At 41.9% G+C, this 18,639-nt stretch overlaps 1 protein-coding gene across 1 annotated transcript in view; it reads right to left on the reverse strand.

Moving 5' to 3' along the window:
* Positions 1-18,639, reverse strand: part of LOC126101283 (uncharacterized) — a 171,033-nt gene that overhangs the window by 30,769 nt on the left and 121,625 nt on the right. The window contains exons 6-8 of the mRNA XM_049911964.1: positions 9,257-9,517; positions 5,866-6,096; positions 2,205-2,436 (exon numbers count right to left, since the gene is read on the reverse strand). Of these exons, the coding sequence (XP_049767921.1) occupies positions 2,205-2,436; positions 5,866-6,096; positions 9,257-9,517 (724 nt within the window). The remainder of the gene's footprint in view (positions 1-2,204; positions 2,437-5,865; positions 6,097-9,256; positions 9,518-18,639) is intronic.

The following is an 18,639-nucleotide window of genomic DNA, read 5'->3' on the forward strand; positions in this document are numbered from 1 at the left end:
AACATCCATCAAGTATCCGGGTGTAACTATTTGAAATGATCTCAAATGGAGTGATCAGATTACACAAGTAATGGGCAAGACAAACTCTAGATTGCCGTTTATTGGTAGAATCCTGAAGCGACGCAGTCCTTCAACAAAGGAAATAGCTTACAATATCTTAGTTCATCCAGTCTTAGAGTATTGTTCGTCTGTATGGGACCCTTACCAGTTGGGTCTGATTCAAGAGATTGAGAAGGTCCAAAGAAGAGTGGCAAGATTCGCAACTGGTGCATTTAGCCATCGTGAGAACATTACAAATCTCACAGAAAGTTTGAAGTGGGACACACTTGCAGATAGATGGCGCGCTAAGCGGAAGGGGCTGCTCACTAAATTCCGAAATCCAAACTTCATTGAGGATGTAGAGCATATATTATTACCACCAACTTTCAAATTGCACCATGATCAGCATTCAGAGATAGGAAAATTAGAGCTTGTACTGAGGCGTTCAGACAGCTGTTTTTCCTTCGCACGATCCACGAGTGGGACCGACTGGGGGAAATTTGACTTTGGCGTGAACTGTGCCCTCCGCCACACACCGCTTGGTGGCTAGCAGAGTATATATGTAGATGTAGAGGAAATAATCTACTCCTCCATTCTCCAGAGCAGCTATGCTTTTGTTTCATATCAAGCATTCATAAAAATAAACGAGACACACAGAGATAATAAACTCTTAAAACACAATGTGTAACCAAAATGAACTTAGAACGCACATTCAAGCAAGAGGATCCACAGTCAGTGTTCTAGATACTTCTAATTCTTCACTGACTGGAATGGGATAGAACACTCATCACTGCTACTACAACACTATAGTGTTGTTTGATCAGAAAGGTTAGGAGCCATAGGAGAAAAGAAAAAAAAAAAATTGAAAACACTTCTAACCATTATTATTCCAATTTAAAGTCATAGTGGCTATTATTCAACCACAACTGTCTATTAAAACAAATGAACATATCTAAAAACAAAGATGATGTGACTTACCAAACGAAAGCGCTGGCAGGTCGATAGACACACAAACAAACACAAACATACACACAAAATTCAAGCTTTCGCAACCAACGGTTGCTTCATCAGGAAAGAGAGAAGGAGAGGGAAAGACGTGATTTATCAACTGACCTGCCTACACTGTGAAGCTTTCTATGTGGGAATGACCAGCAACAAACTGTCCATTCGCATGAATGGACACAAGCAGACAGTGTTTGATGGTAATGAGGATCACCCTGTGGCTATACATGCCTTGGTGCACGGCCAGCACATCTTGGCACAGTGTTACGCCGTCCGGGTTATCTGGATACTTCCCACTAACACCAACCCTGTGGCTATACATGCCTTGGTGCACGGCCAGCACATCTTGGCACAGTGTTACGCCGTCCGGGTTATCTGGATACTTCCCACTAACACCAACCTGTCAGAACTCCGGAGATGGGAACTTGCCCTTCAGTATATCCTCTCTTCTCGTTATCCGCCAGGCCTCAACCTCCGCTAATTTCAAGTTGCCGTCACTCATACCTCACCTGTCTTTCAACAACATCTTTGCCTCTGTACTTCTGCCTCGACTGACATCTCTGCCGAAACTCTCTGCCTTTACAAATGTCTGCTTGTGTCTGTGTATGTGCGGTTGGATATGGGTGTGTGTGCGAGTGTATAGCTGTCCTTTTTTCCCCCTCAGGTAAGTCTTTCCGCTCCCGGGATTGGAATGACTCCTTACCCTCTCTCTTAAAACCCACATCCTTTCGTCTTTCCCCCTCTTTGCCGATGAAGCAACCGTTGGTTGTGAAAGCTTGAATTTTGTGTGTATGTTTGTGTTTGTTTGTGTGTCTATCAACCTGCCAGCACTTGCGTTTGGTAAGTCACATCATCTTTGTTTTTAGATATAGTTTTGCCACATGGAATGTTTCCCTCTATTATATCCAAAACAAATTAACAGATTTTTAAGACCCATCTCCCTCATGAGTCACAATTTTTTGTTAATTTGTTGACATTATTTTATATTGGTCTTCTGACTTTAACTGCCAGATGATGGTTGGTGATGGCTTCATCTGACAGAAACTAGTTTCTCACAGTATTTCATAGGCATATATTTAGTACTAAGTTAATGCATCTGCCATGCCTACCAAAGGGCTCACAAGAAATTAATAAGTACTCTTTGTTTAGATCATAATACCAACCATCCACTGGTGATATGGGCCACGAGTGTGGCTTGCTGGCCTGCATCAACACCGGGCGGTGACTTCTCTACACTATGGCACACAATGCGCACCTCGTGAGCAGAATCATCAGTTATTCGCAAGGTTGCATTTTTATGTGAGAAGTGATAAGACTGCTTCATGTCCAATGTGTACCAGTTATGATGGTCTGTCACCCAGCTTGGAAATCTACACTGTGTATGACGGTTCTCCACTGCGAAAAGGAAAAGACAAAAATTAATTAATATCTACCTCATTAATTATCTTCTTGAAAAAACTGTAATAATGTGACTAAATTTTGGTACAAAAGCAATAGATCACTTTAATATGTAAGCAACTATATATCAGTTAAAACAGTAACGCACAGGAAAATAGGCACAGTGACGCTCACTATACTGTAGTCTCTCGAGTATCTAGCTCCGGATGATCCAGCCATCATACTATCTGGCGTACTTAATTAATATAATAACAATACTTCTCTGTGATAACATGGGGGTTAATTTATTGTACAACTGTGCTTTTCTAAAGCTTTAGCAAGCAGGTTCTCTCCACAATGTCATGTGGCCTTTCACAATATTTTATGCATCTTTTGTGCTTCTAGCACATCTGGAGTCGTAGTTATAATGCACATACTGTAATATTATATTGAATAAATTGTCGTAACCACTCTTAAACAAACCATAATTAAAACCCCTCCTCCAGTGCTCACAAACAACAATAACAGGATAGAGAGTAGCTCTGTCGGCAACCTTGTTCTCTTTGTTTCTTCAGTTGCACATCAGATGTTCAAAGTTTGTGTGTTGTTATATTACTGTGTAGGGTGGTCTTTTGTATTTCAATTATGGAGTCCGAAACGGGCAATAAATGAAAAACACATGTAGTGACTATAGATCAGAAACTACATACTGTAAAGCAACTGGATTCTGGATTAGCAGCCAAAACTACTGCTTTAGAGTATAAAAAATTACTGTTTAAGACTGGAAGAAAAATCTAAGAGAAACTGAAAAATGGTGTGTTTCCCAAGCTGGTGGAAGTGGAATAGAACTAAGGAAGCCACTGTTGAAAGACAACCATTAAGAAATTGAGGAGGTTTTATTTTTATGCAATGAACATTTAAGAGGCAAAGGTTTGTCCATTACTGGGCCAATATTACAGGAAAATGCATTGCAATTTCAGTAGCAAATTGAAGGAGAAGATTCAGGATTTACTGCCAATGATGGATGGTTGGATCAGTGGAAAAAACAATTCAGTATTCGCCAGATTACCATTAGTTGAGAGGCTTTATCCATAAGCTTAGGTTTACATTAATAGGGAAGCAATGGAAACATAGAGCTTCCAAAGAAAAATCAGCAGACATTACACATGTCAGAAGAAAGGATGGATGAATTCAGAAACCTTTAAAACTCAATTCCCAAATTAATTCATACCAGCTGTAGAGAAATATTTGAAACACAACTATTTACTGTAGAAAGCACTACTGATTCTTAATAACATGCTTCGCATCCTGCCCAGTTATGAACTAGTAGATGGAGATTTCAAAACATTATTTTTACCATGAAATGTGACTGCTCTTTGTGTCATCCGATGGACCAGGACAACCTTGAAATACTAATGAAGAAATATTGCCATCTTCTCAGTTCATTGATATCAGCAGTTGATAGTAATGAAGACTATGTAACCATTCTGACGAGGACTGACTTGCTGCACATCATAAGGTGGTTAACTAAAGTATGGGAAAAGATTCCAAACATATTAATTTTAAGGTTTTGGAAAATTCTTTTTGAACATGAAGGTGGACATTTTAAATTTGAATTCACACGTGAAACCAAGCTCAAAAATAGAAATGATGACATTGTTTCATTGCTCAAAAACGTACCAAGTTGTGAGAATGTTGATGCAGAGGTCATCACAGACAAGTAGCGAAGTTCATGAACTGACAATGATTTTGTGCAAATGGTAATGCAGAGGCAGTGCTGCACTATTTTTGTGAGCAGGAAGGAGGCATATTGCAGCTTGGAAGAGGGCTAGCAGAGGGGCGCAGTCATCTATCAAATACTTTTTTAAAACCTCAAGCCTGTGAATTTCACCTTTTTTATTAGGTGTGACTTATGTCATTTGGGTAATTGTACAGTGATACTTGACAATGTTGATCATGTTATGTTTCCTGTAACATTCTCTGAAGGACGCACATAACAAACACATATAACTAGCATCTATTACATCAGAAGTCAGACAAAAGGGCTGTTTTGAATGGTTTGGTTGGGGTCATCATAACGGAATTTATAGAACTCCAAATCATCTGTTATTGTTAGCTGGCTTTACCTTCTGCCACATTAGACTGAATAGTCAAGAGCCTACTGTATTTCTGAAAAAAAGGCCTAGGAAGGTACATTCGAGCAAACTGATCCACTGTCAGGGTTCTACATCTTTTAAATTCTCCATTTGTCTAACTACAGTATCTATAGTTGCTGTGTAATTACTCTAAAAATTCATAAACATTTCACAATATGGTCTTTGTTTTATTGTGTTAAAACACTGTCAATTCACTGGACTCAATAAAATTTAGAATTAAGTATTGTGCTTCAATGTTTGCTTGTGTCTATTAGGCTAAATGGGCATGGTGAAATATTTACTTGTGTATACATCAGGAAATGAATAATGCTGGAGGTGAAAGTGAAAGTAAACAAAAAGACCTGTGCGGAAGACAGGGATACCTGGAAAATTTGCATGCAAGCAACATTTCCATGCGTAATAAGAAAACAGGTAAAAATTCAGAAGTCAACATAAACAAGTTATAAAATAAATTAAACTGCACATGTAGTCCTTACTTAAATATGAGTTATTCCTGTGAAGGAGTGATGAAAAATCCAGTCACATTTTTTGCTTGTAAAATCAATGGTATTTTACCTCAGTTGTTTATGGTTTCTCACAGCATTCCATAATTGTTTAGGCCAACAACCAAACCAAAATTATATTCTAAGTCACAAGTCCTGGTACTTGCACAGGAACAGTAAATGTTTCTCCTCTACCACAAATGGCTCTGACTCATAATTACTATCACCACGCGCTCCAAGTCATAGTTACTACCGCTTGCTCTGAATCACAATTAATATGCAACTTGCTCCAAGCCACAGTTACTACCACCGTATCATTGAGATCACTGCCATATACTCCGAGTCATAGCTACTTCCACCAATAACTCCAGGTCATTATTACCAAATGCTCCTAGTCATATTTAATATTAACTGACTTCTGATGTAATAGATGTCTTTATTATGTACATCCTTCAGAGAATGTTACAGGAAACATACAATGAGCATCTGAGTCATATGACTACCACCACATATTCTAAGTCATAGTTACTACTGCCTAGTGTTCCGAGCTGTAGCTACTACAGTCACATACATTAAGTCCTAGTTATTACTGCCAAGTGCTCTGACTCTCAGTTGCTTCAGCAGTGCGCACACCTTCCCTTATCTTTCTGTTCCTGAACAGACTGCCCTGTTGGGTACAAATATACAGATACTGATTGGTGTCAAAATTCTATACTCATCGGGGAATATTTGACAACAGCTGGGTCTATGCATGAGTAAAATGTGTAATTTGCAGTTCTGCATCATACTGTAAATGAACAGAGGTGTACCCTTTGTGAGACTCATGGTGCGCGATCCCTCGGTGGCAGACAGCAGCCCCGAACATGTGGCGTCTCCAGACTGTGCCACATTGTATGTGACATGGCCATCACGCTGGCTGCGATCATACACGAAGCAACGGTAGCGATCCTCGTCCGTGGTGGCAGTCTTGTGGTACAGCTTGCCCACCAGGTAGCGAGTACTGCCCTCTTTCCACGTTGCCAGGCAGACCAGCTCCTCCACTGAAAAATGCATTCAATGTGAGCATCTTGCAAACATTGCAGTACATTCTACACAAGAGCCAAATTGAAAAAAAAAAAAAGATTTCTATGATGCTAAATATGTCCTATACTTTTCTGTGTAACTGAGACTTGGACTTTGGTTGAGATGAAGGGGCGAACAACTTGAGGCATCTAAAATGTGACTTTACGGTATAATGCTAGGAGCATCAGTGACAGTTAAAATTCTCTATCTCAGCCATGTAATGAGGGATAGAAATTTGGTACAAACAGCTACTGAACATTCTTCAGGAAAGTTATGTGGTAAAAAGAGGGTGAAGAAGAAGAAGACTCGGCACAAGCTTGAAATTTTTGCACAAAAGCAAAAGTGATATAGCTGTGATAGTCGCCCACATATGCAATGGATAAGCATTAGGAGAAGACCTTTCCATCTGAGCGGGCCATGGAAGGCCCAACAGTACCAACTGACTGCTATGTCATCCTGAAATGATAGGCATCACTGGATCTGGGTATGGAGGGGCATGTGATCAGCACACCGCTAACCCAGCAGCTGCCAGTTTTCATGACTAGAGCCGCTATTTCTCAAACAAGTAGCTCCTCAGTTGGCTTGACAAGGGCCGAGTGCACCTCGCCGGGCAGCAGCACTTGGCAGATGCAGACAGTCACCTATCCAAGTGCTTCCCAAGCCTGACAGTGCTTAACTTCAGTGATCTGATAGAAACCAGTGTTACCACTGTGGGAAGGCAGTTGGCACTAGCAGAATAATAATAAGGAGAAGAATATAATTTGTATTTAACAGATTCCTCTAAGCTGATGTGGAAAGTAAAGTGCTATGTATGTGGCTGTATCCAGGTGTGTCTTTTATGGAGGAATATGGACCATGCATCTAAATAACCGTTGCTGTGACACAGCCTGTATTCACGAACAGCATATGCTAATTTATCTTAGTTCATTTTACCAATTGGTGATAATGGATTTTTAACATTTTTATTGGTATCTCTATTGATTTACGAGATTCTTTTACAATTATTCTGATGATGGAGGTTCTTTGACAGGCATCGATTTTAGTGCTTTTGCATTGCAAATGCTGATTGAGTCCCACATTTTAATATTAAGTTTTGCATCAAATATTTTATTATTATTATTATTTAGCGTATGATACATAACAATCACAACACATAAAATACAGTACCACAGACACATTAAAATGCAGTTTAGATCTTATCTAAGCCACTGATCCAATCCACCACTTCAGAAGTAACCAGGTTCGTATCGATTAGATTTCCAGGGAAGGCACGGAGTGAGCAGCCCATCACTATATTCTTCATTGTTTGTGGAACGTCAGCACAGTCACAGTATGAGGTGTCCACCCAACCCCATTTATGAAGAATCGAAACACTTCTTCCCACACCTTTTTTTTTTTTTTTTTAGAGAAATCGACATTACAGATGAAGGACAGTTAGAAACCACATTAAGTGGAAACTGCAGCAGTCTAATTCATTCAGATAATTGTGCAACCTTAGATCATGTAGCGAAAATAAATGAATACAGAAGGTTCTGTGAAAGTAGAATACCATTATGTAGCAGTGACAGTTTCCTCCTCCTTCATATAAAAGTACAATCTCTTAGGTGTAAAATAAATGAATTACAATACTGGCTTGATAAAATCAACTGCAGTGTTCTATGCATCATTGAACACTGGATGAAAGACACTGAAATAGACTTGTGTTTTGCTCTTGGATATTCGTTAGTTTCAAGCTACTGCAGAAAAAGTATTACACATGGTAGGGTCTCAATATATGTCAAAAGTAACCTTGAATTGCATTACTCAGTTATAGACCTTAGTAGAATATGCCTTGAAGCTACAATAGAAGTAGCTGGTGTGGTAATGCACGAACAGAAAACTGTAATTGTCTCAATCTATCTAATCCCAGGCTCTAATGAGACAGTATTTATAGAAAAAATTAATACTTTAATATTGCTGTTGTCAAAATATAAACAGCATAGAATTGTAATTGTAGGTGATATTAACATAGATATAATGGCAAAGAGAACTTAGACTGTGGCTAAGCCATGTCTCCGCAATATCCTTTCTTTCAGGAGTGCTAGTTCTGCAAGGTTCGCAGGAGAGCTTCTGTAAAGTTTGGAAGGTAGGAGACGAGGTACTGGCAGAAGTAAAACTGTGACGACGTGGCGTGAGTCGTGCTTGGGTAGCTCAGTTGGTAGATCACTTGCCCGCGAAAGGCAAAGGTCCCGAGTTCGAGTCTCGGCCCGGCACACAGTTTTAATCTGTCAGGAAGTTTCATATCAGCGCACACTCCGCTGCAGAGTGAAAATCTCATTCTGGAGCTATTCAGTATTCTTGACCACAGATGACCAAGATGTCTTCTGATGTGAGGAGGTGGTATGTTTCACAACACCGGCAGCCATTGGACTGGAGTAGCAAGTAATGTTCCAGATATGATACACTGAAAGAATAGCAAAGCTGACAATGAATGTATGTTAACCTAAAATAAAAATTTCACATGTACTTGTGGAAAGTAGATGTGGGTTATTTATGTTAATGATATGAGTGAATTGTTCTAGTTTGCTGCAGATGAAAGTAATTTGTGCAAACATATGTTTAATATGCTGTATACATATTATAATTAAGATATAAAATATAACACAGATTATTTTCTTTGCCCTCATTAATAAATCCAGTTTCAAAACAATACTTTAATCTATACTGCATTCTCATATGCAGTTAGCATGCTACAAATTTCACTACTGAGTTCTTTTTTTTCCACAGCACTCATAAATCTTTTTAGTTGATTTGTTAGTGTTTTTGTGGCATACTTAGACCTCCTTTAGGAGACAGATGTCCAGACCCTGACCTTCAAAGACCTGTGAGTGTGAAGTAAGGTCTCCTTGATGGAAAGAAATTAGCGCCAAAGATAGTGTGTAGACCACTATGATATGACATGAGTCTTTGAATCACATTCAAATATCTACAACCATGGAACTAATTCAAACTGATTCCTAGGGCACATATGAGATGTAGTGGAGTCGAACGTTTTTTAGTATTTTAGACTTTGCTTGAGAACGTTGGGCAGTGAGTCAGATCCTTTACAACGGAAAATAATTAACTCGGTAACTGTTTTGTAATATATCTGCCACGTACCTGTGGATTCGGTGCCGGTGACGTCCGGACAGGCCTGGTAGCGCATTAGCAGGCGCGCCTCGTCCGAACAAGAGTCGAGCCTGGAGACGGGACTGCGGCACTCGCCAGCGCCGCGGTTGTACGTGAACGTGAACGGCGGACCGCGGAACGGGCACGCCGTCGGCTGCACGTGCGGCTCCGCGCGGAACATTGAATAAAGCGTCGCGTCGCCCGTGATCGTGTCGCACAGCGAAGACAGCGACGCGCGCGAGTCGCAGAAAGCTGTGGGCAGAACAAGGACGTACTTGCGTGGGGCTTTGCAACAGACCAGGAGCAACAGGAGAAGGGATGGTAGCTTCTGCTTATCTATTTATTTGTGCAAGTTTTTTTTATTTTCGAAATGAATGAAATTTTCTCGCTCGGCGAACAGTTTCAAACTTATCGCGCCATATCTGGAGAACTGTTGTACTCGCTGAAAATAATATTCGTTCACGAAGTCCTGGCAGATTGCAATTAGGGGAAAAGCAAAATACGCACACCCGAGCTCAACAGGGGATGTGTGGTGTTGGCGTATAATCGATGCTGTTTTCCACTGCGAGACAGACATATAAAACTCGTTGACTGAACTGATAATCGATCCCTAAACATGGATTTCTTTAACATCGACTTTAAACGATGAAGTTATAGACTGGCGTCAAAAGCAGCAAAAATGAAGACTAATATCATATTTATTAATTAGTAAATACAACAATAATTAATGTTACACAACATTTTTGAGAGAAGTTTCGCCTTCAGTTCACTGCGTTGTTGACACTGGGCATATCCTACTTTTTCAAACGGTCTTTCAGAATCTGTGACTGAATACGTGAGTGCAATTTTTTGTAACTTTGGATGACGTTAATTCCATATTTCTAATATATCTTGTTTAAGATGTTTTATTTTCGAAATGAATGAAATTTTCTCGTTCGGGGAACAGTTTCAAACTTATCGCGCCATATCTGGAGAACTGTTGTACTCGCTGAAAATAATATTCGTTCACGAAGTCCTGGCAGATCCTGGATGATCTTTTAGGTAATAACTGAACTGTGATGGTAGAGCGGTTTCTATTCCAGTTTGCAAATCATTCTTTTCATTGTGCTATTTTATAAAGTACACTCCTGGAAATTGAAATAAGAACACCGTGAATTCATTGTCCCAGGAAGGGGAAACTTTATTGACACATTCCTGGGGTCAGATACATCACATGATCACACTGACAGAACCACAGGCACATAGACACAGGCAACAGAGCATGCACAATGTCGGCACTAGTACAGTGTATATCCACCTTTCGCGGCAATGCAGGCTGCTATTCTCCCATGCAGACGATCGTAGAGATGCTGGATGTAGTCCTGTGGAACGGCTTGCCATGCCATTTCCACCTGGCGCCTCAGTTGGACCAGCGTTCGTGCTGGACGTGCAGACCGCGTGAGACGACGCTTCATCCAGTCCCAAACATGCTCAATGGGGGACAGATCCGGAGATCTTGCTGGCCAGGGTAGTTGACTTACACCTTCTAGAGCACGTTGGGTGGCACGGGATACATGCGGACGTGCATTGTCCTGTTGGAACAGCAAGTTCCCTTGCCGGTCTAGGAATGGTAGAACGATGGGTTCGATGACGGTTTGGATGTACCGTGCACTATTCAGTGTCCCCTCGACGATCACCAGTGGTGTACGGCCAGTGTAGGAGATCGCTCCCCACACCATGATGCCGGGTGTTGGCCCTGTGTGCCTCGGTCGTATGCAGTCCTGATTGTGGCGCTCACCTGCACGGCGCCAAACACGCATACGACCATCATTGGCACCAAGGCAGAAGCGACTCTCATCGCTGAAGACGACACGTCTCCATTCGTCCCTCCATTCACGCCTGTCGCGACACCACTGGAGGCGGGCTGCACGATGTTGGGGCGTGAGCGGAAGACGGCCTAACGGTGTGCGGGACCGTAGCCCAGCTACATACAGACGGTTGCGAATGGTCCTCGCCGATACCCCAGGAGCAACAGTGTCCCTAATTTGCTGGGAAGTGGTGGTGCGGTCCCCTACGGCATTGCGTAGGATCCTACGGTCTTGGCGTGCATCCGTGCGTCGCTGCGGTCCAGTCCCAGGTCGACGGGCACGTGCACCTTCCGCCGACCACTGGCGACAACATCGATGTACTGTGGAGACCTCACGCCCCACGTGTTGAGCAATTCGGCGGTACGTCCACCCGGCCTCCCGCATGCACACTATACGCCCTCGCTCAAAGTCCGTCAACTGCACATACGGTTCACGTCCACGCTGTCACGGCATGCTACCAGTGTTAAAGACTGCGATGGAGCTCCGTATGCCACGGCAAACTGGCTGACACTGACGGCGGCGGTGCACAAATGCTGCGCAGCTAGCGCCATTCGACGGCCAACACCGCGGTTCCTGGTGTGTCCGCTGTGCCGTGCGTGTGATCATTGCTTGTACAGCCCTCTCGCAGTGTCCGGAGCAAGTATGGTGGGTCTGACACACCGGTGTCAATGTGTTCTTTTTTCCATTTCCAGGAGTGTGCATTCCACAAATAAAATTTTGGTTTCTTTGTTTTCCTACAATATATCAACGTGTTGCCCATCCTACTGACAGCCGTTTCAACAGCTGCAAGAAAGTCGTTGATGGTTTTGCTTGCTTTCAAACGGGATGATTTTTTATTTATTCAAGAGAAAGAGCTTCACAAGCGTTGGTCCACTTCTGGTCCTTATGCAATGAGACTCCTTTGGTTGTCATCCGCGGAAACCTTACAGCGCACCGGCACGTCGACCATAATCTACGTCCCGGTTTGGTGCCCTTCATGGCAAGCCATCCTGAGCTTACTTTTCAGCAAGATAACGTCCGTCTGCATATGGCGAGAGTTTACATTGCTTGTCTTTGTGCTTGCCAAACCCTACTTTGGCCAGCAAGGTCGCCGTTTCTCCCCCCCCCCCCCCCCCCCAATAGAGAACATTTGGAGCGTTATGGGCATGCCCCACTAACCCGTTCGCAATTTTGACGATCTAAGGCAGCAGTTGACAGAATTTGGCACGATATCCCTCATGAGGACATCCAAGAATTCTGTCAAACAGTGCCAAGCTGAATAACTGCTTGCATAAGGACCATAGGTAGAGCAACGTGTTGTTGATTTGCTCTATTTGAGAAGCTCTTTCTCTTGGAAAAAATCGTTCAGTTTTTCTGAAACTGTAATCATTTGTTTGTCTTTACATGCAGGCTACATCACATCAAACGTCCCTCTTTTTCCATGGGGTGTTTGTTAAATCGATAATAAGCGCCTTTCGATTTCTGTTATTATATTACTCTTCGGATGCTCCCCAATACTCTTTATTGGCTACATGACATATTTTGAAGTTCAACATACTAGTTATTAGGATTAATTTACTGCTTGCAACGTATTTTTCTACGCAAATTTCACATTTAGCCATTTCCATAGATCGTCTGCTAGATTTACAATATTTGCGGCTATTAACATGCATAGTGCTCTAGCATAACAGTTAACGATATTATTAAACAAAGGACGCGCTTGCAAAAACTGAACTACATCTAGTACGTACTTCTTGAATTATTCACAGGTCCGATTCTTTGCTTAGCTCGCATTATATAGGTACTATACTTCGTTTTAAATCATACAACAATTATTGACGGTGGAAACAAGTAGCCTTTTATTTATTTATCTTCTTTTCTCTTTCCGACATTGAAGGTCGATGTTTTACCTTTCACATCGATGTTTCAGACTTTAGTATCGGCATGCTTAAACTCCCGATCTCGATATTTTTGTAAATACCGATGATCATCGAACAGTCCTAAGCCCAATATATGGACAGCCTTGGGTAGAGTGAGAGGGTGGAGGACAAACTGCGCTTTCCTCACTGTACATGTGCTTACTGCTTCATCACGACATTGCACGAAAATTACTTTATAATGGCTACCGTAAACACAGGTATTGTATTTTAAATCTCCATTGTTGGTAGCAGTGGGACGCAGACCACTCGTGGCCAGATGTCAACCAACTAGCCCCCCATTCAGAACTAGGAAATCCTCGTGACATTTGTTTATTTCTTGAATTAGGGCAATTTTTCCTGCCTGGAAAAGTTTTTTACTTGAGATCAGACGGGCACAAAGTGTCAGTGGCAACACAGTTGGAGCCTACAACACTGGGCTTCAACTCGCGTGGGAGCAGGGCAGACCGTTCAATGTCAAATTCCAACTAATGTTAAGTAGGACTATACTGGGTTGGGTGAGGAGCGCAAGTGATTAACGTCATCCGCAAAAGGATGAAAAGTTTACATTCGATCGAGGAATACACATCTTACCAGTACAGTAAAGCCATCGATTATTCGAAAGAATTGGAGTCAGGGACGTTCGGAAAACTGATTTTTCGGATAACCTATCAGTTACGAAAACATTTTGTACCAGTGTTCTATGGAATATGTTTTTAAAAGTCAGTTTGACATGTCAGTTGCTCACTATCGGCCGACTCTTCGATGAATGCTGAATGAACGCACTGCTTGGGAAACAGTTATAGGCAAGTGCAGAAAATCCGTAAGGCTACCATCATATTTGTAAACAGCCTATGTTATTAAAATTGCACTGAAGAGCATTGAGAAGACGCAGGGGAAATAGTGGATCAGACCCAAAATTAGCTAACAGGAAGCTTTTTTAACTGCAAAATTTCTTCTTTCAAATCCTGCTTATTAACTTCTATGCTGTGCCATGTTTCCTATGTAGTCTGGCAGTACAGAATCGTCAAGACTTACATAGTTCAAAAAGAACCCAAACGTGTCCATCGGGTTGTCTACAGTAGTATACCTAATAGTGGATCAGACCCAAAATTAGCTAACAGGAAGCTTTTTTAACTGCAAAATTTCTTCTTTCAAATCCTGCTTATTAACTTCTATGCTGTGCCATGTTTCCTATGTAGTCTGGCAGTACAGAATCGTCAAGACTTACATAGTTCAAAAAGAACCCAAACGTGTCCATTGGGTTGTCTACAGTAGTATACCTAATAGTTAACTTTCCTACAAGTGTATCTAGAGTAACATTGGAACTATTTAGTTTTAAACTGTCCTATGGTCTCAGGTTTAAATATTCTTCTGCAGTTTCATCAACAATGCATTTTATTTTACGTTTCTGTTTCTCTGTGCCGCGAATTGTTACATTCACGTGAGGTGATGTTCCAATATTTTCCGCTACCTTGCAACTTTCTGCATAAATAGTATTCCCACTGTTTCTTAATTTGTTCAATTCTTCCACCAGACTCTTAATATCGGCACTAGGGTCTTAATGCGTCTTTCCTGGCCTGAAGTGCATCGTTACGTATGTTTACTGCAGCAACACTTTGTACCACATTGAAGACGTTTAAGATTTGAAATACTTCCAAATGGCCTTCAGTTCAATATGGACTCCCGTAGTTAGAGAAAAGTTAAAAGCAAGTGCAGTCGCCATTTGTAATCCTGACAATTGCTTAGCAAACGAGGGATTTGTATTTACTTTTAAGACTTTCCCTCTCTGGGAACAAGATTGATACTTCCTTTAAAATCTGGTATCAACAGATGGAAATAAAAATATGTTGATACACACTTGCACATATGCAGTAATATTACTTTTTGCTCTACAGTGTCTGGTGAATTGGTGGTGCCTTACAGGCAGAACCATAGCATTTTACATTAATTTAACCATTAGTTACATATGCGTGGTTTTAAAAAAAAACAATCCTGCTTACCCTCCCCCCCCCCCCCCCCTCCTAAGGTCGGCCTGACTAATTGATTGTGCGCTGACATTTTCTGTAGTTTGAAGATTTCCAGCACCGAAATGTGTGGAAAATAAATATCCTTATTGTTTTTGGGAGGCTATGCAATGCAACGTACGAGGTCTGTTCAAAAAACTCCGCAACATTCGTAATTTCGCGCCAATGGTGTACTGGAGCGAAATGTGGTTGGCATCCCTGCACACGCCTGAGTTTAATGTGTAACTGCCGGAAAGTCTTTGTTTTATGTCTGTTAGTTATTGTTCAGTGCTGTATTGAGTTGGACGTTGTTGTCGCACAGTTTGCAAATTTCGAGATGGCAGAGTTAGAGGAGCAAAGCGTTTACATTAAATTTTGCCTGAAACTCAAGAAAATCTTCGCAGGGACACACCAAATGATGCAGGAAGCCTAAGGCGATGTCTGTTAAGCCTACACGGTGTTACGAATGGTTCACACGGTTTAAAAATGGCTTGAAGTTAAGGATGATCCTCGTTCAGACGCCCTTCAACGCCTACCGAGGACGTTCATGTCAGGAAGGTCAACGAAATTGTGCGTGCCAATAGAAGACAGACTGTCCGAGAGATTGCAGAAGAATGTGACATTTTAATACGATCATGTCATGAAATCCTGACACAGCATCCTGGAATGGATCGTGTTGCTGCCAAGTTCGTCCCACAGCTCATGAGTCAAGACCAGAAAGACCTCCGCCTCGCAATTCGTGAAGAGCTTTCGGTTCGCGCAAATGAAAACGTAATGTTCTTTAAGAGAATCATAACTAACTTGGGTCTACGGTTATGATGTTGAGACCAAGGTTCAGTCTTCACAATGGGTCGAGAAAGGTTCTCCACTGATAGTTTTCTTGACTTTGAAAGATTAGTTCATCATGAATTCGCACCAGAGGGAAAAACCGTTAATCGAGGATACTATCGGCAAGTGTTGCGACGCCTGCGAGGACATGTGAGAAGGAAACGGCCTGAAATTTAAAGAGACACAATTCATGGCTCTTGCATCGCGATAACGCACCCGCACACTCATTCCTGTTGGTGCATGACCATTGCACAAAAAGCGAAACACTAGGCTGCCTCGTCCCCCGTACTCTCCAGAACTGGCCCTTGCGAACTTTCTTTTATTCCGAAAGTTGAAAACCACGTTGAAAGGACGAAGATTTGCAAAGGTAGACGAAATACAAGCAAATTCGCAGATGGTGCTTCGCGCGATCCAGCAAGGCGCGCACCAGGACTGCTTACGGAAGTGGAAATTGTGGTGTCACCGCCAGACACCACACTTGCTAGGTGGTAGCCTTTAAATCGGCCGCGGTCCGCTAGTATACGTCGGACCCGCGTATCGCCACTGTCAGTGATTGCAGACCGAGCGCCGCCACACGGCAGGTTTAGTGAGGCGTCCTAGCACTCGTCCCAGTTGTACAGCCGACTTAGCCAGAGATGGATCACTGAAAACTACGCTCTCATTTGCCGAGACGATAGTTAGCATAGCCTTCAGCTACGTCATTTGCTACGACCTAGCAAGGCGCCATAGCATTTGATATTGAGATTATAATATGTACCGTCAAGAGCGATGTACACCAATTGTGGATTAAAGTTAAGTATTATATCAACTACGTACTTTATTTGCTACTATTAATTCCCTAAACTGTTCCAGACCTCACGCCAGTCAGCGTGTAATTAAACGCGTGCATTTCGGCCTCCTCTAGCAACACAGTGTTGACTCTTCTGCCAACACTTCAGAAATGGCGTTGGGAGCAGTGTGTAAATTGTGGAGGAGAGTATTTCGAAGGAGACCACGCACAATAAGTAACAGGTAAGCGTAGAAAAATATGTGGACAAAGTTACAGAATGTTTTGAACAGATCTCGTACATGCACTACCTTTAACCGCACAAGTTAAAAGTGTGAGACAAAGTTGCCCATGTAACTTAACCAACTACTGAGAAAATTTAATGGAGCTTCTATCTGATCGAGTAGCATTTTCACACCATACTTTGAGAACACATTACCCTTGATCTAGGACGCTGCAGTTTTATGTCAACACTGCATAACATTAGGTAAAAAAGTGTTAGATGTAACATTTATTTACCTACGATAGTTAAATTATAACAATAATTGAATGCACGTTAGGGTTCGGTACGGTTACGTGGGGTACCATGAGTCATCATCACTCAGAGTATGGCAGGCGTATCTTAACATCAGTAGGGACGTGTTGTGGCTCGCATGTTGTAATGTGGAGTAAAAGCGAGAAAACAAGAACAATGTATTTCACTTACCACAGGGTTATTCGTAAGTACCACCGATGCTTCAGAATAAAACAAGACACGGAAAACAGACACTTATCAATGGATAGAGCATCTCTGGAAGTATTTAGCCCACATTACAAGTGCTCGATATGGGCACCGTTTGTGACAAGGGAAACGTCAATACGGGCGGAAGAGCAGGTGCGACTGCTTATTCGGTTGCCTATCTGCAGGCGCGAACACATACTTTGATTCAACAATTTGGAGCTTCCTACTGCAGCTAGGCGCATATTACGAATTGACGTTTGGAGAGTTGCTCTATCCAGTGACATGTGTCATTTTTCTCTTATGTCTTGTAGATTTCGCGCAAATTTCTTCCGAAACCCCAGAAGTAATTAATTATGATTAGGTAAAATAAACTGTTATTTCCTCAGTTACAAAATAGTGAAGTCAAATAAATCGTTATTTCCTCAGATATATACTCCAAACTACAACATGTGAGGCATAACATATCTCTATGGATGTTGAGAGAATCTTGCCCTACAGTTTCAGTGATATTACTCGCATGATGCCCTACATAACGACGCCTAAACCTAAACGTGCGTTAAAAATTCAGCTTATAAAGAAATTTCCTATGACAAGTAAATAAATATTATTTCTAATGTTGCCTTACCTAAAGTTCTGCAGTGTTAACATCGCAACGTCCTTGTGCTATAAATCAAGAGAAATGTATTCTGGAAGTGTAGGGTGAAAAAAGGTGCAGTTCAATTTCAGGTCCTCTTAATCATAATCTTGTCACCACCAATACTTTCTATGTTTGCCAAACTACGGACACGAGCCTTCCATCCATGTGTATGTCGAGTAATGCCAGAGACGTGATACGTCTGATCGAAAGGACCACATCCTGTCGAATCAACACCGGTACGAAAGTAGCGCCAAACTTGCAACCCTACCCTCCTAGCAAGAGAGAGGCAGTAGATTTAACAGGATCCCAAATCTATTCTGTCACTGCACTCGCACAACTGATAAACTTCATTTTCTAGCATAACTGTGGAAGAGCAAACTACGAGAGTTGGAACTTTAATAGTGGCAACTATTTATTTACAGCTCGTAAAAAATAGATACGTGTTTCAAAGTTTTACTGTCCTTCAGAGTAGTTGCCAGCATTGTGTATAACCCGTTGCCATCGATGTGGAAGTCATAGGATACTCTTAGCAGTGCCAGTTGTGTTGACAGTTCGAGCGGCGCGGTCTATTGCCCGACGAATTTGTAGCAGTTCTGAAGCGAATGCTGTGAAGTGTTTCCTTCAGTTTTGAAATCGAGTTGGATTCACGAAGGCTTAAGTCAGGGGAGTGCAGC

Source organism: Schistocerca cancellata, chromosome 9 (genome assembly GCF_023864275.1).
Source record: "Schistocerca cancellata isolate TAMUIC-IGC-003103 chromosome 9, iqSchCanc2.1, whole genome shotgun sequence".
Taxonomy (NCBI): Eukaryota; Metazoa; Arthropoda; class Insecta; order Orthoptera; family Acrididae; genus Schistocerca; species Schistocerca cancellata.